The sequence below is a fragment of the Sceloporus occidentalis genome, unplaced genomic scaffold (genome assembly GCF_023333645.1).
Source record: "Sceloporus occidentalis isolate IW3139 unplaced genomic scaffold, rSceOcc1.0.p SCAF_1, whole genome shotgun sequence".
Classification (NCBI taxonomy): domain Eukaryota; kingdom Metazoa; phylum Chordata; class Lepidosauria; order Squamata; family Phrynosomatidae; genus Sceloporus; species Sceloporus occidentalis.
This window is the reverse complement of record NW_028316981.1, coordinates 117,324,178-117,343,097: the sequence shown is the minus strand read 5'-3', so window position 1 is coordinate 117,343,097 and position 18,920 is coordinate 117,324,178. Positions and strand designations below refer to the sequence as shown.

At 40.1% G+C, this 18,920-nt stretch overlaps 1 protein-coding gene across 3 annotated transcripts in view; it reads left to right on the top strand.

The window, feature by feature from the left end:
- The first annotated feature begins 1,079 nt into the window (after positions 1-1,079).
- LOC149321998 (low affinity immunoglobulin epsilon Fc receptor-like) overlaps positions 1,080-18,920 on the top strand; it is a 55,086-nt gene continuing 37,245 nt past the window's right edge. For all 3 annotated transcript variants that reach the window (XM_089506183.1, XM_089506113.1, XM_089506254.1), the window contains exons 1-3: positions 1,080-1,197; positions 11,173-11,223; positions 16,271-16,366. In XM_089506183.1, the coding sequence (XP_089362309.1) occupies positions 1,119-1,197; positions 11,173-11,223; positions 16,271-16,366 (226 nt within the window). In that variant the 5' untranslated portion in view covers positions 1,080-1,118. The remainder of the gene's footprint in view (positions 1,198-11,172; positions 11,224-16,270; positions 16,367-18,920) is intronic.

Here is an 18,920-nt window from a genome sequence, read left to right as displayed (position 1 = left end):
CTGCATGGTTGGAGAGGAAGAGGTGAATAGGGACACAGCCTGTGGTGAGAAGGAAATATGGTCTTTTACTGCTTTGCAATGGGACTCACTCAGTACCTATTGTGAAATGATATACAGAAAGCCTGCTGGGATGGGGGAGGACGGAATGATCAGCAAACCTATTTAACCTTTATTTAGTGCTGTCTAGATCCTCCACATGTCTTCAAGGCAGTGTGCCTTTTCCATGAGAAACTTTCTTATGTTCCAAACATTATTGTGACCTTTTAAAAACATACCTGACTCTAGATATCAAATATGAAAATATGCAACCCCATATTCCTGATAGAGGGGTGTAGGGTAGACTAACATCTGGTAAATCACCATGTTGCATATCCTTCTTTTTTAAAAAAGGGAAGTGAGTTCCAGGGTAATATTTTGTTTGCACATGGGAAAATGCATTCCTGCAGCTAGAAAACTAATGTGGGTTTTCTGGCAAGGATTTTAGGATGGAACTCCCCCTCTTTTTTTTTTTTTTTAAAGGGCATGCATTTATTACGTTTATAGTGCCCCACCTTTCCTTAAAGGGGCTGAAAATTCTCTCTTTCACCCTATGATTTTGCCCTCACAACAACCCTTTGAAATGCATCTGGCAGAGAGATAATCCCCCAGTGAACTTTATGGCTGAATAGGGTTTTGAATCCAGCTCTAGCTTCCCACTAGTTAACTATTGCACATGACAATATACTTTAATAAACTAAATCTAGCATCATCTATGTAGATTACATTCAGCATTCTGGGGAGACCCTTGGAAGCCATCAAGTGAGCCTGAGCTTAGAAAAGTTACATTTGAACTAAAACACCCAGCATCCCTAGCCAACATGTCCAGTGTAGTCTCCCAAAGGAGTGTTTAACAATTCTGACCCCTACTGGGTGAAGTACATTTGCTGGAGGAGAGCAGCCAGTTGATGGATTTCAAATGAGCTTCTGCAGGTATTTTGCATAGGGGAACTCAGCTAAAAGAAGGAACTGAAACTAGGCGTAGCCAAAGTTGGTGAAAAGAAGTGGCTGGGGCACTTAATGACTGGAGCTGAAAGGGATGAAAACATCTTCCCTTCTTACGAATCTCACAGCCAGGAAGAATGGCACAGGAAGAGCAGTATGGAAACTGGTGGCCTGCTCCCCAGCATCCAAGTACCATGACAGCATCACAACAGAAGGGTAAGATCAGAGTTGGGGCTGAGGGAGGGAACATAGAAGCAGAAGCACTTATGTTGTGCATTGCTATGATATGTGGAACATCTGGACTACTCATTGTACAGCAGTGGTTCTCCAGTCTGACCATGGTACCACTTAGAAAATGAGAGACAAAAAACCACAGGATAATGGAAGTAATGACAACACAGCTATTAGGTAATATAAGTAGTTTCCATATCTTTAAAAATGTTCAATAGAAGTAATGAATTCAAGTCTCATTCAAGTCTCTTAAGATGAGTGACTCATAGAAATTTCATCAAGAATTATTATTTATATTGTTAAACAACTAAGAAGCTTAACCAGGAATATATTAATGATGGAATAATTAAGCTTTTTAAAAAATAACACTTTCATGTTGTATAATTAACATGGAAAGCTAACAATCAGAGATATTAATAATTAAATTCTCCTGTCTGATATTGATTCTAAGGTAACTTATAAGGTTTCACTGTTTGCCTCAGCAGCAATCAAAATTTGGGCAAGAGTAATAGTGGACATTTGGAGCATTTTATAATTCTGAATTTCTGTCATCGGTTTTACATTTTAATCATGTGAATGGCCTTTGGCTTAAGCATTAATAAAAATTGAAATTGAATAATAATTAAATTAATTCCCAAATAGACCTGGCTTTGCTACAGATCTGTCAGGCTCTCATTAACCTGCTGCTTCTTAAGACATCATCATTAGGCCCTGTCCTGCTCCTCAGAGTAGCAACTAAGAACTTACCATTTCCCACCCATGTGCCCATTCCCCAGGGAACCATAATAGATCAAGGAAAAATTGCTGTAATCACTGCCAGAGTAAGCATTAGAAAACTGATTACTTTGCCCCACTGCTCCTTCTTATAGTCGCACAATACCTCATGTCCCACTGATCATGCATATCACCATATTTACCAGTTTTTCTCAAATCCAGGTTATTTCAACTAATACTCATTGACATCATTAGCTGTTCTAGATTGCCAGCTCTTTCCTTCTTTCTTTCTCTCTCTCTCTCTCTCTCTCTTTCTCCTTCTCCTCCTCCTCCTCTTCTTCAAGGCAAGTCTCTAGCTCATGGGTAGAAATCATGCAGCCATCCAGATGTTTTTGGATTGTAACTCCCACCATCCATTACCAATAGCTATGATGATTTGGTCTACGGTACTTGAAGTTGCAGTCCAACAACATCTGTTGGGCCTCAGGATTCCCATCCTTGCAGTAGCCCTTGTAGAATCTGAGAGATGTAGCAAAATATGCACTCACTATTCTACTCAATTGTTTTGCAAGACATGAGACTGTAACTACCTTTAACCGTGTTTAGGCAATGAATGAAGACACACTTATGACTGAAATTTTCATAGTAGTATACATTTAAAATTGTAGAGTGATCTACTGATCTCTCTACCACATACAGATATTACTATGAAAGTTTTCTAACTGACTGTCTCTGTGAGCCAGCTTGGGTCCCACTCTTCAAGAAAGGCAGCATACAGATGATGATAATGTGTATGTACTACTCTTACTGTTATTTAATTTGTTGCTGTTGTTGTTTTGCTTTTATACTGCCTATGATTTGTTAACTGAAATAAAGGCATTCATTCATTCATTCATTCATAATGATGGTGGTAGTGGTGGTTATTTGCACACTGCATGCTGCCATGACATGTAGCATTGCTATTAAAGGGTTAAAATGGTAGTGTTCAGACCTAAATTCCGAATGAAAAGTGATAAGAGAAGATAGAACAATGTCTTGTGTTCATCATTCTGTGTGTCTCTCTTTTTCATATGTGTGTGTGTGTGTGTGTGTGCGCGCACACACACACACACACAGACATTTTATATAATAAAATAATAATAAAACTTTTATTTATATACCACCTTTCCATCCGATCAAAGCGGTTTACATCATTAAAACTCTATATGATCCAAGTCATAGTACAATATATCGAACAATTCATACAATTCCAAAAATACTATCAAAATTTTCAAAACATATATAACAACAGTTGGGCATTAGATAAAAAACTCCATCCATAGGGACCAAATTCTACAAATCGGGGGGGGGGGGGGTTATGCTATCTGGAAGAGATAAGTTTTTAATACCTTCTTAAAGGTTTCCAATGTCGAACTCAATTGAATCTCTTCCGGAAGTGCTTTCCAATGAGTTGGGGCTATTGCAGAATAAGCTCTTTGGTGTGTTGCTGCCAGTCTTACTTTTGGCCATTCAAGGACATATTTTAACCTTCTTCCCTACTTCTGACTCAGAAAAAAAAAAATGCAGAGGAGTCCATGGAAAGAACACAAGACATTGTTCTTTGGATGGGTAACAGCTCTTTTGCATTTTTTTCTGAGCCAGAAGGAGGGAATAAGGTAAAAAAATGTTCCTGTGTGTGTGTGTGTGTGCACGCGCACATGCATGCATGCACGCATATGAGAAAGAGAAAGTAAGAGAATTAGGTTGTATCCATACTGCATAATTATAGTACCTTCATATCTATTTTACTGCCATGGAATTCTGGGATTTATAATTTGGTGGGGTTTCTTATCATTCATTATTGCACTTCTCTGAAATACAGCATTACACTTCTCTAAAATCTAAATATCTCATCAAATTACAGATCACAGGGTTATGTGGAATGGAGCCAAAGCAGTTAAAACAGAATCAAAAAGATAAAAATGTATAGTGTGGATAGACACTGAGAGAGTAGGAAGGGTGCCCCTTCAGGGTTGCTTTTTCTTTCTGGGATACAATCCACCCTGTATCAGTTTCTCCAGGAGGAAGCTTCAGTGAGCTAAACAGTATTTATTTCTGATGTCTGTAACATGCATAAGACTAATTTTTTTAAAAACAACAACAATGGTAACAATGCCAAAATTGGGGAGATTTCTGCACATGCTCAGAAAGGGTTGATCCTCACTCGTTTTTCAAAACAGAATCCTGTTCGTTTTAGGGTGTTTTTGAGCTTACAAAACACTTTCCCTACATTAGCTCAATAAGTCTAAAAGCAAACCTTGAATCCCAGTTTGGGAGAAAGGTGAGAATAAATTCAATAAATAAATAAAACTCACCCTCAGTGAGGTCAGTATTCTTCCCATTTTGCCAATGGAATGGTTGCACTGGAGGTTTTTGCTCACTGGAGGTTTTTTGCTACTCCTTCTTGCACATTCTGGGTTTGGGAACTTTTTGCTTTGAAACCCTTCTCTGGCTCTGAAACAGGTACTTAATAACTTGAGTTATCTGCTTGCTTACTCATTTGTGTGTGGCTGTGGTACCCTGGCACTGTGTTTCTGTGTACCAGTTTCTGGGGAAAACGAGACAGAGAGTTCAATTGTATTTGCATGCTGCTGGTAGGCTTCCCTTAGGCAACTGGCTGGCCTTTGTGAGGATGGCATGTTGTATTAGATAGCCAGATAATACTAAGAAGTAAGAAAGCATCCACCATGGTTTTTCTTTTGTTCTTATTCTGTGGACATGGTAAAAGTCCACACACACTGACAACTTTCCCTGCTCTGAAATGGTTGTTTACGTCTCTCTCTCTCTCTCTCTCTCTCTTTTGGCTGACTTCAGTTCCACATTTAGCAAGTGTTGATCTTGATACCTCAAGCAGGATCTCAAGCTTTGTGGCATTACTATTTCTGTGCCTATATATGTATTGAATATCGTCATCTGCTATCATAGTTAAAAGTACTAGAGCCCCGTAAGAAAAAAAAGATGGCTAAGGGGTTATTCAGACAGCTTGTTTTTTAGTGTAACAATGCAAATAGTCACTCTCTCTCATGTATTTCAGTTTTGTTGTTCACACTATAAACCACATCTATTCACATTTCTGTGAGTTCTGTTGATCACATGTGCCAGCACTCAAATAAAGACGTAATCAATGATGTAGATGTATTTTAAACATGTTCAAGGTACATAGAGTTTTATCCAGTTTTATCCCAGGCCTATTCAATTGGTTTTTCACACAGCCAACAATGCAAATCTTTTAGAAAAACTCAGGAAAATACACGAGATCGATTCTCCTGGGTTAAGTGTGTTTTTTGGCAGCCCCTCCCCAAACCCAATCGGGTGCATTCAAAATGCATGTGAACAACAAAGATTCAAAGATTCTACCTGAATTATTTTCACCATTAGAATAACTGCTAAAAAGAAAAGAGAACAAAGCAGTATTCAGATACCATCGGTAGTACATATTGCCTGTGGGCATCACATCGTTTTGCCTATGTACCTACAAAGAAACAAAGAATTAGATGGTCACTACATAATTCACATGAGAAGCAAATAATCTGCAAATAATTTCAAAGTATATTTTTCTGTTTGTTGTTTAGTTTGCTTAAAATATTGGATAATGTTACAAAATAAGGAACTGTTACAGTTGGAAGGTTTTGATTTAAGATGTGGTTGGAATGGGAGTTCTTTGGTATGACAAAATCAAGATAAATACTCAGTTTAATAATCATTATGTTAGAAAAACTTTATTAAGACTATGGAATAAAATATAAGGCAAGAAGTTGCTCAAAGATACGTCTGTGGACTTCTCCACATGAGACTTTTTATGCAAGAGAAAAGAGTCAAAATGATAAAGGCACTACATATAGAGATCTTTTAGTACTTGAGAAAAATGAATATTGAATGAAATTTATAGACGACGTATAAGTGAAATAAGATTCAATGATATTTGTATAGGTAATTGTCTGAGCAATTTAAAATGGATAAGAAATTAAATGGCTTTGATACTGCTAGATCAGAATTTGAAATGCAATGACTTTCAAATGATGATAACTTAATACTAACATGAGTAAAAGGTTCTTAAAAATTGAGAAAGTAAAAGAGTGTCTGGTGAAATGGGCGTAAAATATTGGCCATAACATACAAATGGACCAATGGGAAAATATATGGAAAAAAGGTTTGAAATTTACATTGAGTTATGATCTAAAGGAGAACTTCTACAAGATTATGTATCATTGGCATTTAACTCCAGAAAAGATTTCCAAAATGTATAAAGACACATCTAATCTATGCTGTAAATTATTCTTCAGCACTGTCTAAGGAAAGTATCTTTTTCACACTAAGATATCTTTATTCCAGGTGAGTGATGATGGACATTAGCCCTTGCTTTTAACCCTGAAATGCATATAACCCCCCCTCCCCCCAGGTAGGAAACTGCAAACCAAAGGAATCTATTGATATTTATTTGAAATAAAGTATGCTGTTTATACTAAATAAAAACCACTAAACTTGTTCTCAGATATAACACCACTGTTTGGCACACATCTTTAGGATAATTTCCACCTTCAACCGTGCAACATTTCCTGGAAATTTTGGGGATGCAGGGGGTACGGCCTGCACCAGGTGATACCCCACAAGAGGGGTAACACTCAGTTGGGCTCTCCTCCCATTGCATCCGTCCTAGCTTTGCTGTGGTGGTGGACACCTCCTCATAAGGAGGCCTTTGCAGCGGCAGTGGAGAGACCAAGCATGCCCTCTTGGCTGCCGCTGCCCCCCCTGCATCCCATCCCATCCTGCCTGGGTGACACCCAGGGTGGGGACGCCACTGCAAAGCAGTATATGGTCATTCATAACAGGAACAGCGGTTGGAGGAGGAATCCAAACCCTTGGCCAATAATGTGAGCTGCAGGAGGACTCTCCCAATAGAGCACAGATAGCCATCCCTAGAGAGTACCTGTAGAGTCCATCCATGTAGGGGCTTCGAAAGGTAAAATGCCAAATAGTGGGAAAATGGAAAAGATTGACCACTTTAAGATTCTTAAAAATGAAAGAGTGAGAGTGTGATTATGGTACTTGAAGATCTGAGCAGTTTGTAACAGTGAAGAAATGGAAAAGTTTGTTCCTACATGTTCTTCTGCTTAGTGAATTTTTAAAATTGAAAACTGTTCAGCTACTATGCCCTTGCAGGAGAGGTAAACATCTCCAAGGGCATATTAGAGAGTAAAATAGAGAGATAAACAGCTGCAAAGGCCTGTGTTAAATTTGTTAGTTTAGCATGGCAAAAACTGTGCTACTGTATCATAAATTTACTTTTATGGTGCTCCTATGATTTCCCCCACAATCTGCCTGTGATCCCAGAGGTCCACCAAACATAATTCTGAGGGTAGAAGAACTAAAAGAAAAACCTCCCCTGAAGATCTAAACACCTGGGACACAATATATGAATAATATAATCCTCTGGATAACCTAGATCCAAGTTGTATATGGCTTTATAGGCAATAATCAGCATTTTGAATTGTATCCAGTAGCAGACTATTAGCCACCAAAGTTGTAATAAGGTTGTCATTTGCTCCCTGAAACAGTCTGATCACAGCATTATGGACAAGCTGACATTTCTGAATGCTTCATAAATGGGAAGGGTTTTTAAAAACTCTTACAAATAGGAAAATAATGGAAATAGGAAAATAGGGAAGCATCAATGTAATGTTTTTATGTCACAAAAATATTATTCTGTGCCATAAGAGGCTGCCTGGCCATTCATTATATCTTGGAACAGTCCAAAATCAACAAAATACTGACAATAGATTTTGACTGACATCTTTTTAGGAGACAAACTTGTCAGGAGACTATGCCATCAACCGGAACACAGCAGGGAAAGAACATTGAGCCTGGTGGTAATAGAGATAATCTGGAGGAACAGAGCTGATGGCATGGGGAAAGGGTTTGGCGATAAGAAAGTGAGAAAGTAATGATAAATTGAAGGTAAAGACCAAACAACAGGAATAGCTGGGCTAGGAATGACAACCTAAGATATTTTGCTGCTTGAAATGCTGGACCTACATGTAACTTGGACAGAAACTGAATAGACTGTCAGATACATCTTACTTTGACAATAACAACTGGCCAGCATTTCCCACAGTAATTATGGAGAGCAGGCTAATATAAGGAATACAGAGCAGGCTAGTTTAGGGGAGGGAATGTAGGTTACATGGTGCACAGCATTGTCCAGCTACTGTCTAACCTGCCTCAGGCTGCTGCCATGCTGTGGAATTAATGCAGCTTAACAACACTTAATTGTTATGGTTCCATTTTATGGAATCCTAGGATTTATAGTTTGTTGTGGTACCAGATCTTTCAGACGGAGAGGGCTAAATATCTCACAAAAGGACAAATCCAAGAATTCCATAGCATTGAGCCATGGCAGTTAAAGTGTTGTCAAATTGCATTAATTCTGCAGTGTAGATGCAGTTGGAGTCTGCAGAATGGTAGGGCCAATCTGGGTATCCATATCAAGAATGCCAACTGCTGTTACAGGCTGAGCAGAAGAAAACTAATATCTGCTTTACTACACTTGTGCTTCAGCTGTTATCTAAGATGTTTTATCTGAATTTCCATATGCTTCAACTTTAGCAGCTTGTTAAACTTGTTTAACGGACAAAAAAAACAATTATTTGATAATGTCAGTATAACCCACTTATCAAGTTTGCTACATGTATGGTATCAACTACTAAACTGTAATCTAAGGAAAGGAAAGACACCACTCCTTTTCAAAGCATATAAATAATGGTTGTAAACAAAACTGTCCAGGGCATAAAAATAATTGTTGGGTAAATACTATTCTCTTAACCATAAAATTTTGCTATTTTCAATGCATGTGTAAATGGACATGCGCTGTCATTGCCATAATCCTTACTGTATAAATTTTAGCTCCATTCTACAGACCTGAAATCTGCTGCACACCTTATTTGTAGCAACAAAAGCTTGTAGTGCAATGACATCTGCATTGTATATTGACATATTGTAATTCTGTAACGTTGCCTTTTGCTGTTGTCATCAGAGGCAACAGGAGGTTTTATCAAGGTGCAATCCACTTCTAAAGAGATAATGGTTTTTGTTTTGTTTTTTAGCCACCACTGTCTTGTCCAAATTAAGGCTTGGCAAATAGATATCCTGAAGTTTTGCATCTTTTATTGACAGTCGGTTTTTGGACTTGCACATTGTTCCTTATCTTTCAGAACTTGAACACTCTGCATGAATTGGCTTTCCACATAGTTCCATAAAATGTACACACAAATTATTTGGTTCTGGCCAGTACCTGGGCATCTGTTGTTTGATACTCTAAACTGGGGCATGAGATGGGGAGTTCCCTTGAACAAATCCCAGACAGACATTCTGGACATCCCTGCAAGCTAGCTTGAAAAATTATCACAACCCGAGAGAGTAGAAAAACCCAGTAGTGCATCCCTTGTCAACATAATGTTCTACTTGATAACATATCAATCTGTTTTGTTTCTGATATGTCTGCCTGCTAGGGCTGACTAAATAACATTTTACTACCTGAGATAAATGACAAGATGGTACTGACACCATCACAGGTACACTACAGAGAGTGATCAGACCGTAAGATGAATCTTATACTATACTGATGATAGACAGCACCTCTACTATAGTAAAGACATGTCTTACCTGTTTTGAAGGGAAAGGGTTGAAAATATTCTTTCCTTTTTCAAGAAACAATGTTGCGAATACCTCACCCTGCCTAATGACAAGGCCAACACGGACCATATTTCAGAAAAAGCATCTATTTTATGGGTAAGAACCTAGCCTCCAGTGGTGGCAGATCACAATAATCCTGTGCCAGTATAGATTCCCCTTTTCTTCATCTTTCATCCTTTGTTTATTTATTCTTTAAAAAAAATAATCTAGGCTGCAGTCCTATACACATCTACAAGAACCTGAATTCTAGTCAATATGCCTTACACTTGAGTAGTTCTGAATGGGATTTCGCTGCTATGCTGCAGTCTTGTACCTACTAACTTGGAGAACAAACATCATTTAACAAAGTGGGAATTACCTCTGAGCAGAGCTATGTAGGGCTGTGCTATTCACCAGTTACATAGTATATAGGGGCACAGATAATAGCCATAGACTGCAAATTGCTTTTTTTAAAAAAATAAAAATAAAAATCTTGTTCCACAGATCAATACCAGAAGCTTTCTAATCTTGGCATTGCAGCTAACAACAACTGCTTCCAGTAGTGCTGGGTTAGCTTTGGCTTTCTTATGAGAGAGGATGCTGCTCCCAGTGCAAGCATTTTAGGCAGAAGGTGCTTGAGACCTTGGAATGCATTCCAGCCTATCAGAGTGGACTGAGAAGGATAGCAAAATTATGTGATTAAGGCAACTTCATACACCCAGTGACAGACCTTTCTTTAACACATTCATATTTTTACTGCAGCTTGGATTTATGTACGGTGTGATTTTATAAACAGATGGCAACAATGTAAAGTCAACCAGTAGATGTATGCTCTAACTATTGCAGAATATTTACACTGCAATGCTATGCATATTTTCTCAGAAGTAAATTTTCTTGAGCCACAGAGCTTAGTCCACATTAAACGTGTTTAGGATTGCATGCTAAATCTCAGTTTGTGAAAGTACTTTGCAAATGCAAGAATATAAAAGCCTGAGAAACTGAGTGAGACATGTCAGTTCCTTATCCACTGATTTATGTGATCCAATATCCTGATTTAATAACACAGAAACTTGAACCAGGAATTCTATGCCATTAAACAGGAACTTCTGAAAATCTCTTTGTGACCGTGTTGGCATGAAAGTAAGGGCATCACCCCGTTCTGCTGAGCCAGCTTCCTTGAACCAGAAAAGTTTAGTTGTTTGAGTGCTAAACTGGGAATTTGGGAGGCCATTGGTCAAATATCTGTTTGGCCATGGAAACCTACTGAGTGACCTTGGGCAAGCCACATTCTTTCAGCTTCAAAGGAAGGTAATGGCAACCCCCCCTCTGAATAAATATTCCCAAGAAAATGCTATGATAGGGTGATGCTGCCTTAGGATTACTGTAACTTGGAAACGACTTGAAGACATGTAACAGCAATAGCTTCCTTAACTTGCTTGCTTGTCCTTCAGGCTGCAGTGCCATTATTTTTTTCAATGGAGATTATTCCTGTTCAAAATATCAATTTCGTAAATTCTCTTTTTTTCTTTGTGTCAACAGGGATTTATGTGTTCGCTGCGCCAACAGCACCTCCGTTTCCTCTCAAAACAAGTAAGTTGGCATGGTCCCATTCTGTCATGTCCATTGTTGGGCAAGATGTTTTGGCACATGGTGGTAGCTCAACTCCATAAAATTATTTCTGGATAAGCATGGATTGTCTAGATTCATTCAAGTTTGGTTTCAGGCCTTTATGGGAAAGAGACTGCTTTGGGTATCTTTATAGCTGATCTGTACTAGGAACTAGACAGGGAGTTGGTTCTGTCTGATATCCAGAGATACCACCAGGTTTGAGAGGGCTCTGAGAAAACTGCTTTCAAGGGGCTCCTAGCTTCTGTCCAGCATCTCCCTGCTTCTCTGCTCTTCCCTCTTTGTTTTCATTAGCAGTGACTGGTGTACCAACATCAGTGTTTATAGTTTTTTGTGGGTTTTTTGGGGGATGAGGCCGTGTTCTTGAAGAGTTTATTTCTGACGTTTCACCAGCAGCTGGAATGTCAGGAACAAACTCTTCTAGAACATGGCCTCATAGCCTGTAAACCCCACAAAAAACTATGGATGCCAGCTGTGAAAGCCTACAACTTCACACCAGTGTTTATTTCTCCTATTACCAAAGCAAAGGGCTTTGGTAGCCATTTGGTTGAGGCTACAGTGCAGTGGCACACTATTTAAAAGGCTAAATTTGACCAGCAGCAAAGTGATTAAGTCAAAAACTGCCCCCTTCTGGGTGTCTAGCCAATGAGGGAAAGAGAGTAATGTCTTCTCCTTGCTCAGATACAAGGCAGGATCTAGCAGGTTAGCCCAAAAGATCTTGCTGCTAGTCCAATTTGGCAGAAAGAAAGGCTAAAATGTAACCTATTGTGTGTCTGGCCAGCATCACAGCTTTTACAGGAAGCTCCTGCATATCCAATAGGCTAAGGGACCACAGGACTTTCAGGAACTGGAACAGGTCAAAAGCAGAAATGCATTCAGTTTCTGGGCACTCTGAGACCTCTTTGGTACATGAAAGAGGGCATGTGTGCAGGAGTGTGTGTATGCATACACACATGCATGAACACCTGCATACACACACTCACAGCCTCTCGAAACTCCAGTCAGAGGGTACATCATGTGAGGCAGCAGTGGAAAACACAGAGGAGGAGGGTGGCTGGGGACTGGAGTCTGGGTTGCTGCAAATAGCCCAATTTCTTGATGGCCTGCCCTCTCTGTCCCTCATACCCTCCAGAGCCTTACCATGCCCCCAGGGGAAAACATATGAAGGAAGAAAGGACCCTCCCTCCACCCATATATACCCATGCTCCCCCTCTGCAGTCATCCCCCTGCCTTAGGTGGGAATTCTGAGTACGTGTGTGTATGCGTGCTTGCACACACACATCCCCCAGCCCCCGTCCAATTGCTGAGGAAGTTAGTTTATTGTGGAGGGTATACAGCTTTAGCACTATCAGAAGCTACAATTCTGTGATGGTTAAGAAGGTGCAATAGTAAAGAAAGCAATCCTGCTTGAATAGAGGTTTTAAAGATGACACAATTGTAGCAGGAGAGGAAGCTCATGCAGTAAGGTCCTAAAATGTCACAGTCATTTTCTCCTCTTCCCATTTCCCCCTTTGCTTACTTCAGATGCTACCAAGTGAGTTCAAAGTGCAAAAACAGTTTTAACAATGTAATGGGGAGAGGAAAGAGCAGAATCTTGCACCTTTCAGTAAGCTCAAACTGCTGCAGTCTCTCCTAGCTTGTACTGTATAGTCTTCCTCATTAGTAACACTTACCATCTTCACCAGATTCTGATGTTGTTTGGCCACTGGTGCCCTGGTTTTCATCTGTGAAATGTGGAGGTTATGTCAGGCTAGTGATAGACCTTGTTCCAAGGAGCAAAGCCTTGCCACTGTTATCTTTTTTCTTATGCCACTTCTTTATTATTACTACTCTTAGACACCCTGGGCACATTTTATAGAAAAGGCTAGAGTATAAATGTAAGGAAGGAGTGACCTTTGGGATCATTAAGATTTCTGCTTATTAGGCTTCTGAGGGTCTCTGGAATATGTAAGAAAGAGTAGAGAAATCCTTGTTCTAGTAATACTGCATATTTGTGAAAGAGCTTTGCCCACCTAAATCTGTTTCATAAATTATCTACTGGTAAAATAGAAGCATATATATGTGTTAACTGTCTTTGTTAGCCATTCTTCATAAAGAAGATTCCCAAGTGTGCATGTTTCAACTGAATAGCCTACATTATATTTAATTTCCATTAGATTTAGAGTAAATATACAAAACCAACTGAATTGTAAGTCAAATACTTAATTCAAAGGTTTACTTTATTTGGGACTTCAACATGCCATTGTAGATGGTCAGGTCATTGGAAAACAGAGTGTGCCCAACACCCACGAAAGTAATTTCCCAATGCTTCACAAATGCAATCAAACAGTTCATCCACACCACTTTGGGAATCCCAGGTAACAACCCCATAGGCCATTCTGTCCATGAAAAGTGTCATAGATACTGTTATGTTGTTTTGTTGTTCTTTTTAATATTAAACTTTAATTTAAAAAAGAGAAAAGTATCACAGAGGAAATCTCTCCTAGACACAAAAGAGAAACTGGGATCATACCAACTTGGATGAACACTGGCGCCAGATCCCCTTCAGCTTATTACAGCTTCATCCAAATGATTCAATTAACCAAAGTCATTCATCTTTTATATTTGTTATTTGAAGGAGATGTTGTGATGACCTTAACAAAGTCAGTAGTGAATGCTAAGAATCAAGGTGGGAAGGAACTTTAACACGGCATAGTTATAGCAGTTTTATTCACTTTAACTATCATGGCTCCATCCTGTGGAATTCGAGGTGTTTGTAGTTTGTTCAGAGGCAACAGAGGAGGAGCTCCCTGGCAGAATATTCCAAAGGTCCCTGCTAGTAAATACAAAAGGCTTTGGGGACACAGAAACTTATTACTGATTTTCAGGCCCTTATCATACCATCCTGTTATGCTGTGTTATATTGTTTGAAAAACCACTTCAGCTGTACTTATAATGATAGCTGATTGTTGATGCTATGTATCACACCCTTGCCACATTTGCACTGTAATACCACAAATTTCATAGATTTTTTTAGCTGCACTAAAGCTATTATCACCACCCCATTTGCTCCACATTGTGTTTTATGATTGATTTGCTTCATTTAAAAAGAATAGCTGTAATAACACCATTACAGAACAATGTCATTATGGCACACTCATTACTATCCAAATCTCTCATCTGGGTGATGGTGCAGAAAGAGATACTGTACAGACCACACCATCTCCCACCATTTTTGGTGACTTTCTGTTATGAAAAACAAAATTGCTTATCTTACTCATCAGTTGTTTCGGGTTTTCCTGTTCAAAACCACTTCACTTCTACTTATTAAACTGTAATAACACCATTACAACATAACATCATTACAATACACCCATCACTGCCTAGAGCTTGCATTGTGAGAAGTGATACAGGAAAAGAAATAGACCACCCCACCCCCCCCAGCATTTTTGATATCTTTCTCCTGTGAAAAACAAAAGTGTTTCTCATGCTTGTCAGTTTTGTTCAGGTTGTCTTGTACGAACACCACTTCATTTGTACTTGTTAAGCCATAATAATGTATTGCAGCATGACATCATAGTATTACTACACTTTTAACTTAAAAACAGAAACAATTTTAAAAATGTAACACTATGGTAGAAACACTGGTGTGTGGTACTACAGTAAAGCAGTGGAAAAATCTTTGGAAAACATACCCAGTAAATCATCAGAATAGAGATTTTAAATGGTCCACAGATCAGGATTGCAGTGTTATTGTGCTATAACAGCAAACCATATGTAGGTATGTTTGTGTGTGTGTGTATGGCAGGGCTCCAGGGTCCACTCAGCCTTCCATCCATCCATAGATTAGTAAAATGAGTACCCAGCTTGTTGGGGGGAAATTGGCTTACAAACCAATCATATATATATATATATATATATATATTGAAAAAAGTTTCAAGGGTGTAGACCACAGCAAGCACAGCTATTCCCTTTGGTAGTTTGTCCTTAGCACCCAAGCACCAGAGGTGGACTGAGGTTTCCCTGCTGAAAATTTCCTTGGGAATTTCCAAGGGAGGGACAACCAGACAATGCCCAGACTGCACCCATCAATTCGTCATTCTTGCAAGTGGAATAAGACCTCTGCACTAAAACTGGCTACTGAGTCAAGAAAGCTGTAAAGGAGGTCATTAGTGGATTATTATCAGCATAAAAATATTCCCAACAGCTGTACAGCACAACAGAACAAGGGAGAGCCATGATGTTGTGTGAATCGGCTGAGATGAAAGCAAGACCAGAGCACTGCTATAACAGGATAATGACGTGGTGTAAGAAGGAGCTGAGTTGTTTACACTGGGCAAGAAAGAACTGCAAAATCTGGTTTCCCTAAAAAACCCAAAGTGGTATTACCCACCCCCCTAGGAGTGCAGGAGGGGGGGGCAGGGAGCGGGGAGGGCCACTTTCCTGGGCTGGCTGTATAAAACTGCACATGGCTGAAACAATAATCATCATAGGAATCTAAAAATTTAGCAACTGTATAAGATGGAAATACTATATCCAACTTGATTATATGAGGGGGTGGTTCTTCAAGGAATTCAGGAGGGAAGAAAATGCTTGGGTTGCTTTGTTAAAGGTGCAGTGTCTCAACTGGCCACTTACGGGAACTAGAGAGTACGTTCCTGTCTGTTACAGTGGCATAATAGGAACACTATCAATTTAATACTAACTCCACATGTTATCTTTGTGGACGATGGTAACAAGCAAATGGATGACTATTGTAACAATTAAAGCAACAAGTTCCTTTTTAACACTCTAAGATCTGCTCTACCCTCTGAAGAGATTATACAACTGGGCATCAAAGGAGGGCAAAGAGACAGCACTGTAGAATTGTATTCAAGGACAGGCTTGGCCAGATTCTATAAACAGGAATCTAGATTTTCTGACCAGAAACTGGTTTGACTTTAAAAGCAACTTCAAAAATTTTACAATAGTTCATTTGTATGAATGATTCTGCTCTGTCTTCTAAGCCAAGGCCAACTTTTCTTCTGTACAGATTCACCCAGCGGTCCGGATGAGGATGATGATTATGATGATGGGGGGGCTATAACTCCAGCTGTGGAACAAAGACAGGGCATGGACAAGAAGAATGGTATGAAAATTTCTTTAGCCTCTAGTCTTCTTTAATGTGTGTGCACTCATCATAATAGCCTTTTCATTGACTATATTAGTCTTGGAGCACTGGAGCTACACTAGTAATGTATGGCTCACTCATTACATTATGCTGAGACTTATGAATTGAACAGTTAAGAAAGTTCCTGTCTCAGCAAAAGGGACCATGTAGGTTTCTATTATTTGTTTATTTCATTTATATGCCTCCCTAGATCCCCAGCTGAGAAACAATTACAGACCGGTCTCCCTTTTACTATTCCCCAGTTGAGAAACAATTACAGTCCGGTCTCCCTTTTACCATTCTTGGGCATACAGACTGGTTTCCCTTTTACCATTTCCCAGTTGAGAAACAATTACAGACTGGTCTCCCTTTTACCATTCTTGGGCAAGGTGATCGAGAGGGCAGTCGCCTTCCAACTCCAAGTGGTCTTGGACGAAGCTGATCATCTGGACCCATTTCAAACTGGCTTCAGAGCGGGATACGGAGTTGAGACGGCCATGGTCACCTTAGTTGATGATCTCCGTCTGGGCATCGACGGGGTAGTGTGACCCTGTTGGTGCTCTTGGACATCTCAGCGGCCTTCGATACCATTGACCATGGTGTCCTTCTGGAACGCCTGAGAGAGTTAGGTATCGGGGGCACTGTGCTACACTGGTTCCGTTCCTACCTCTCAGGCAGATTCCAGATGGTGATGCTGCTCCTCTAAGAAAGAGCTGACACCTGGTGTCCCTCAAGGCGCCATTCTGTCCCCCATGCTATTTAACATTTACATGAAGCCGCTGGGAGAGATCATCCGGAGTCATGGAGCACGGTTTTATCAGTATGCTGATGATACCCAGATCTATCTCTCTATGTCTTCGACTGATACAGTGACAAAGGATGACATCTCTCCTCTGGATGCCTGCCTGGGGTCAGTAATGGGCTGGATGAGGGAAAACAAACTCAGGCTGAATCCAGCCAAAATGGAGGTACTCGTGATAGGCACCCCAAGTCCAGGGATGGAGATTTGTCACCCAGTCCTGGATGGGGTCACACTTACCCCCTAAGGACAAAGTTTGCAGCTTGGGAGTACTCCTGGACCCATCTCTACAGTTATCATCTCAAGTGGATGCGATGGCCAGGAGTGCTTGGTACCAGCTTAAGCTGATACGCCAGCTGCGTCCCTACCTGGACCAAAAGAACCTTGAAACGGTGGTACACGCACTGGTAATCTCTCACTTAGACTTCTGTAATGCGCTCTACATGGGGCTACCTTTATACCAGGTTCGGAAGCTTCAATTAATTCAAAATGCAGCAGCCAGATTGATCACTGGAACTTCCAGATCAGATCATATAACACCTGTCCTAAAATCCTTACACTGGCTGCCAATTAGCTTCTGGGCACAATACAAAGTGTTGGTTGTTACCTTTAAAGCCCTACATGGCTTGGGCCTGAGTTACTTGAGGGAACACCTCTCCCTACACAATCTGCCCCACACCCTAAGGACAACAGGGAAGAATCTGTTAGACTACTCAAATGTCAGACTAACAGTTACTTCCAAAAGAGCATATACAGCTATGGCCCCCAGGTTATGAAACAATCTGCCGGAGGAGATCCGTCTCATCACGATCCTAGATGTCTTTAAGAAGGTACTAAAGACAGATCTCTTCCTGTGGGCATACCCACCTGACCTTCTATAAAGAACTTTAGGAAACCCCACTTCCGGTCATAACAGCATAACTGCCTGCTGCCCTGCAATTACTGTAATTGAAATTTTTATACTTTGTGATGTTTTTATGATATGTATTTTAGACATGATTGCCTATATGGAGATTTTTGGTTGTAATCCCACTTTGATTGGGAGAAGCGGAAAAATACAAATAAACTTATTATTATTATTATTTCTCCCAAAAAGGGACCCAAGTGGCTCACAGATAAAATCAGTTAAAAATTTTACAATAAAATAAAAACATTTAAAATCATTTTCTAAAACTATATTGCATTAAACATACATAAGTTAAAAAAACACAAATAGAACACAACCCCCTATAAAAGGCTTCCTGATAAAGATCTGGTTTAAAGCAGACCCCCTTTTCTCCTTGGCAGCCCCCCTCCCCCCACCTTGGAAGCCTCTCGAGATACATCCAAGGTGGGGAGGAGGCTCAGAAAGCCAGACCTAACCCTCCACTCTCCCCTCCACCTGGCTCCACCTGACTCTCTGAGCCTCCTCCCCACCTTGGATGTATCCTGAGAGGCATCCAAGGTGGAGGGGACAGTGGAGGGTTAGCTCTGGCTCCACAACCCTCCTCCCCATCTTGGATGTATCCTGAGAGGCAGGATACATCCTGTATAGGCTTTTCCTCACCTCCTCCTGACATGTCAGTGCCTAAATCCACTTTGGTGACCCCTAAGTTGCATCTTCAGAAGATGCCAGTCACAGTTGCAGGAGAAATGTCAGGAATAAATTCTTTCAAAATGTGGCCAGACAGCCTGAAAAACCAACACAAAACTCAACATAAATGCCTTACAAATGTTCTTCCTTTATTAAACTTA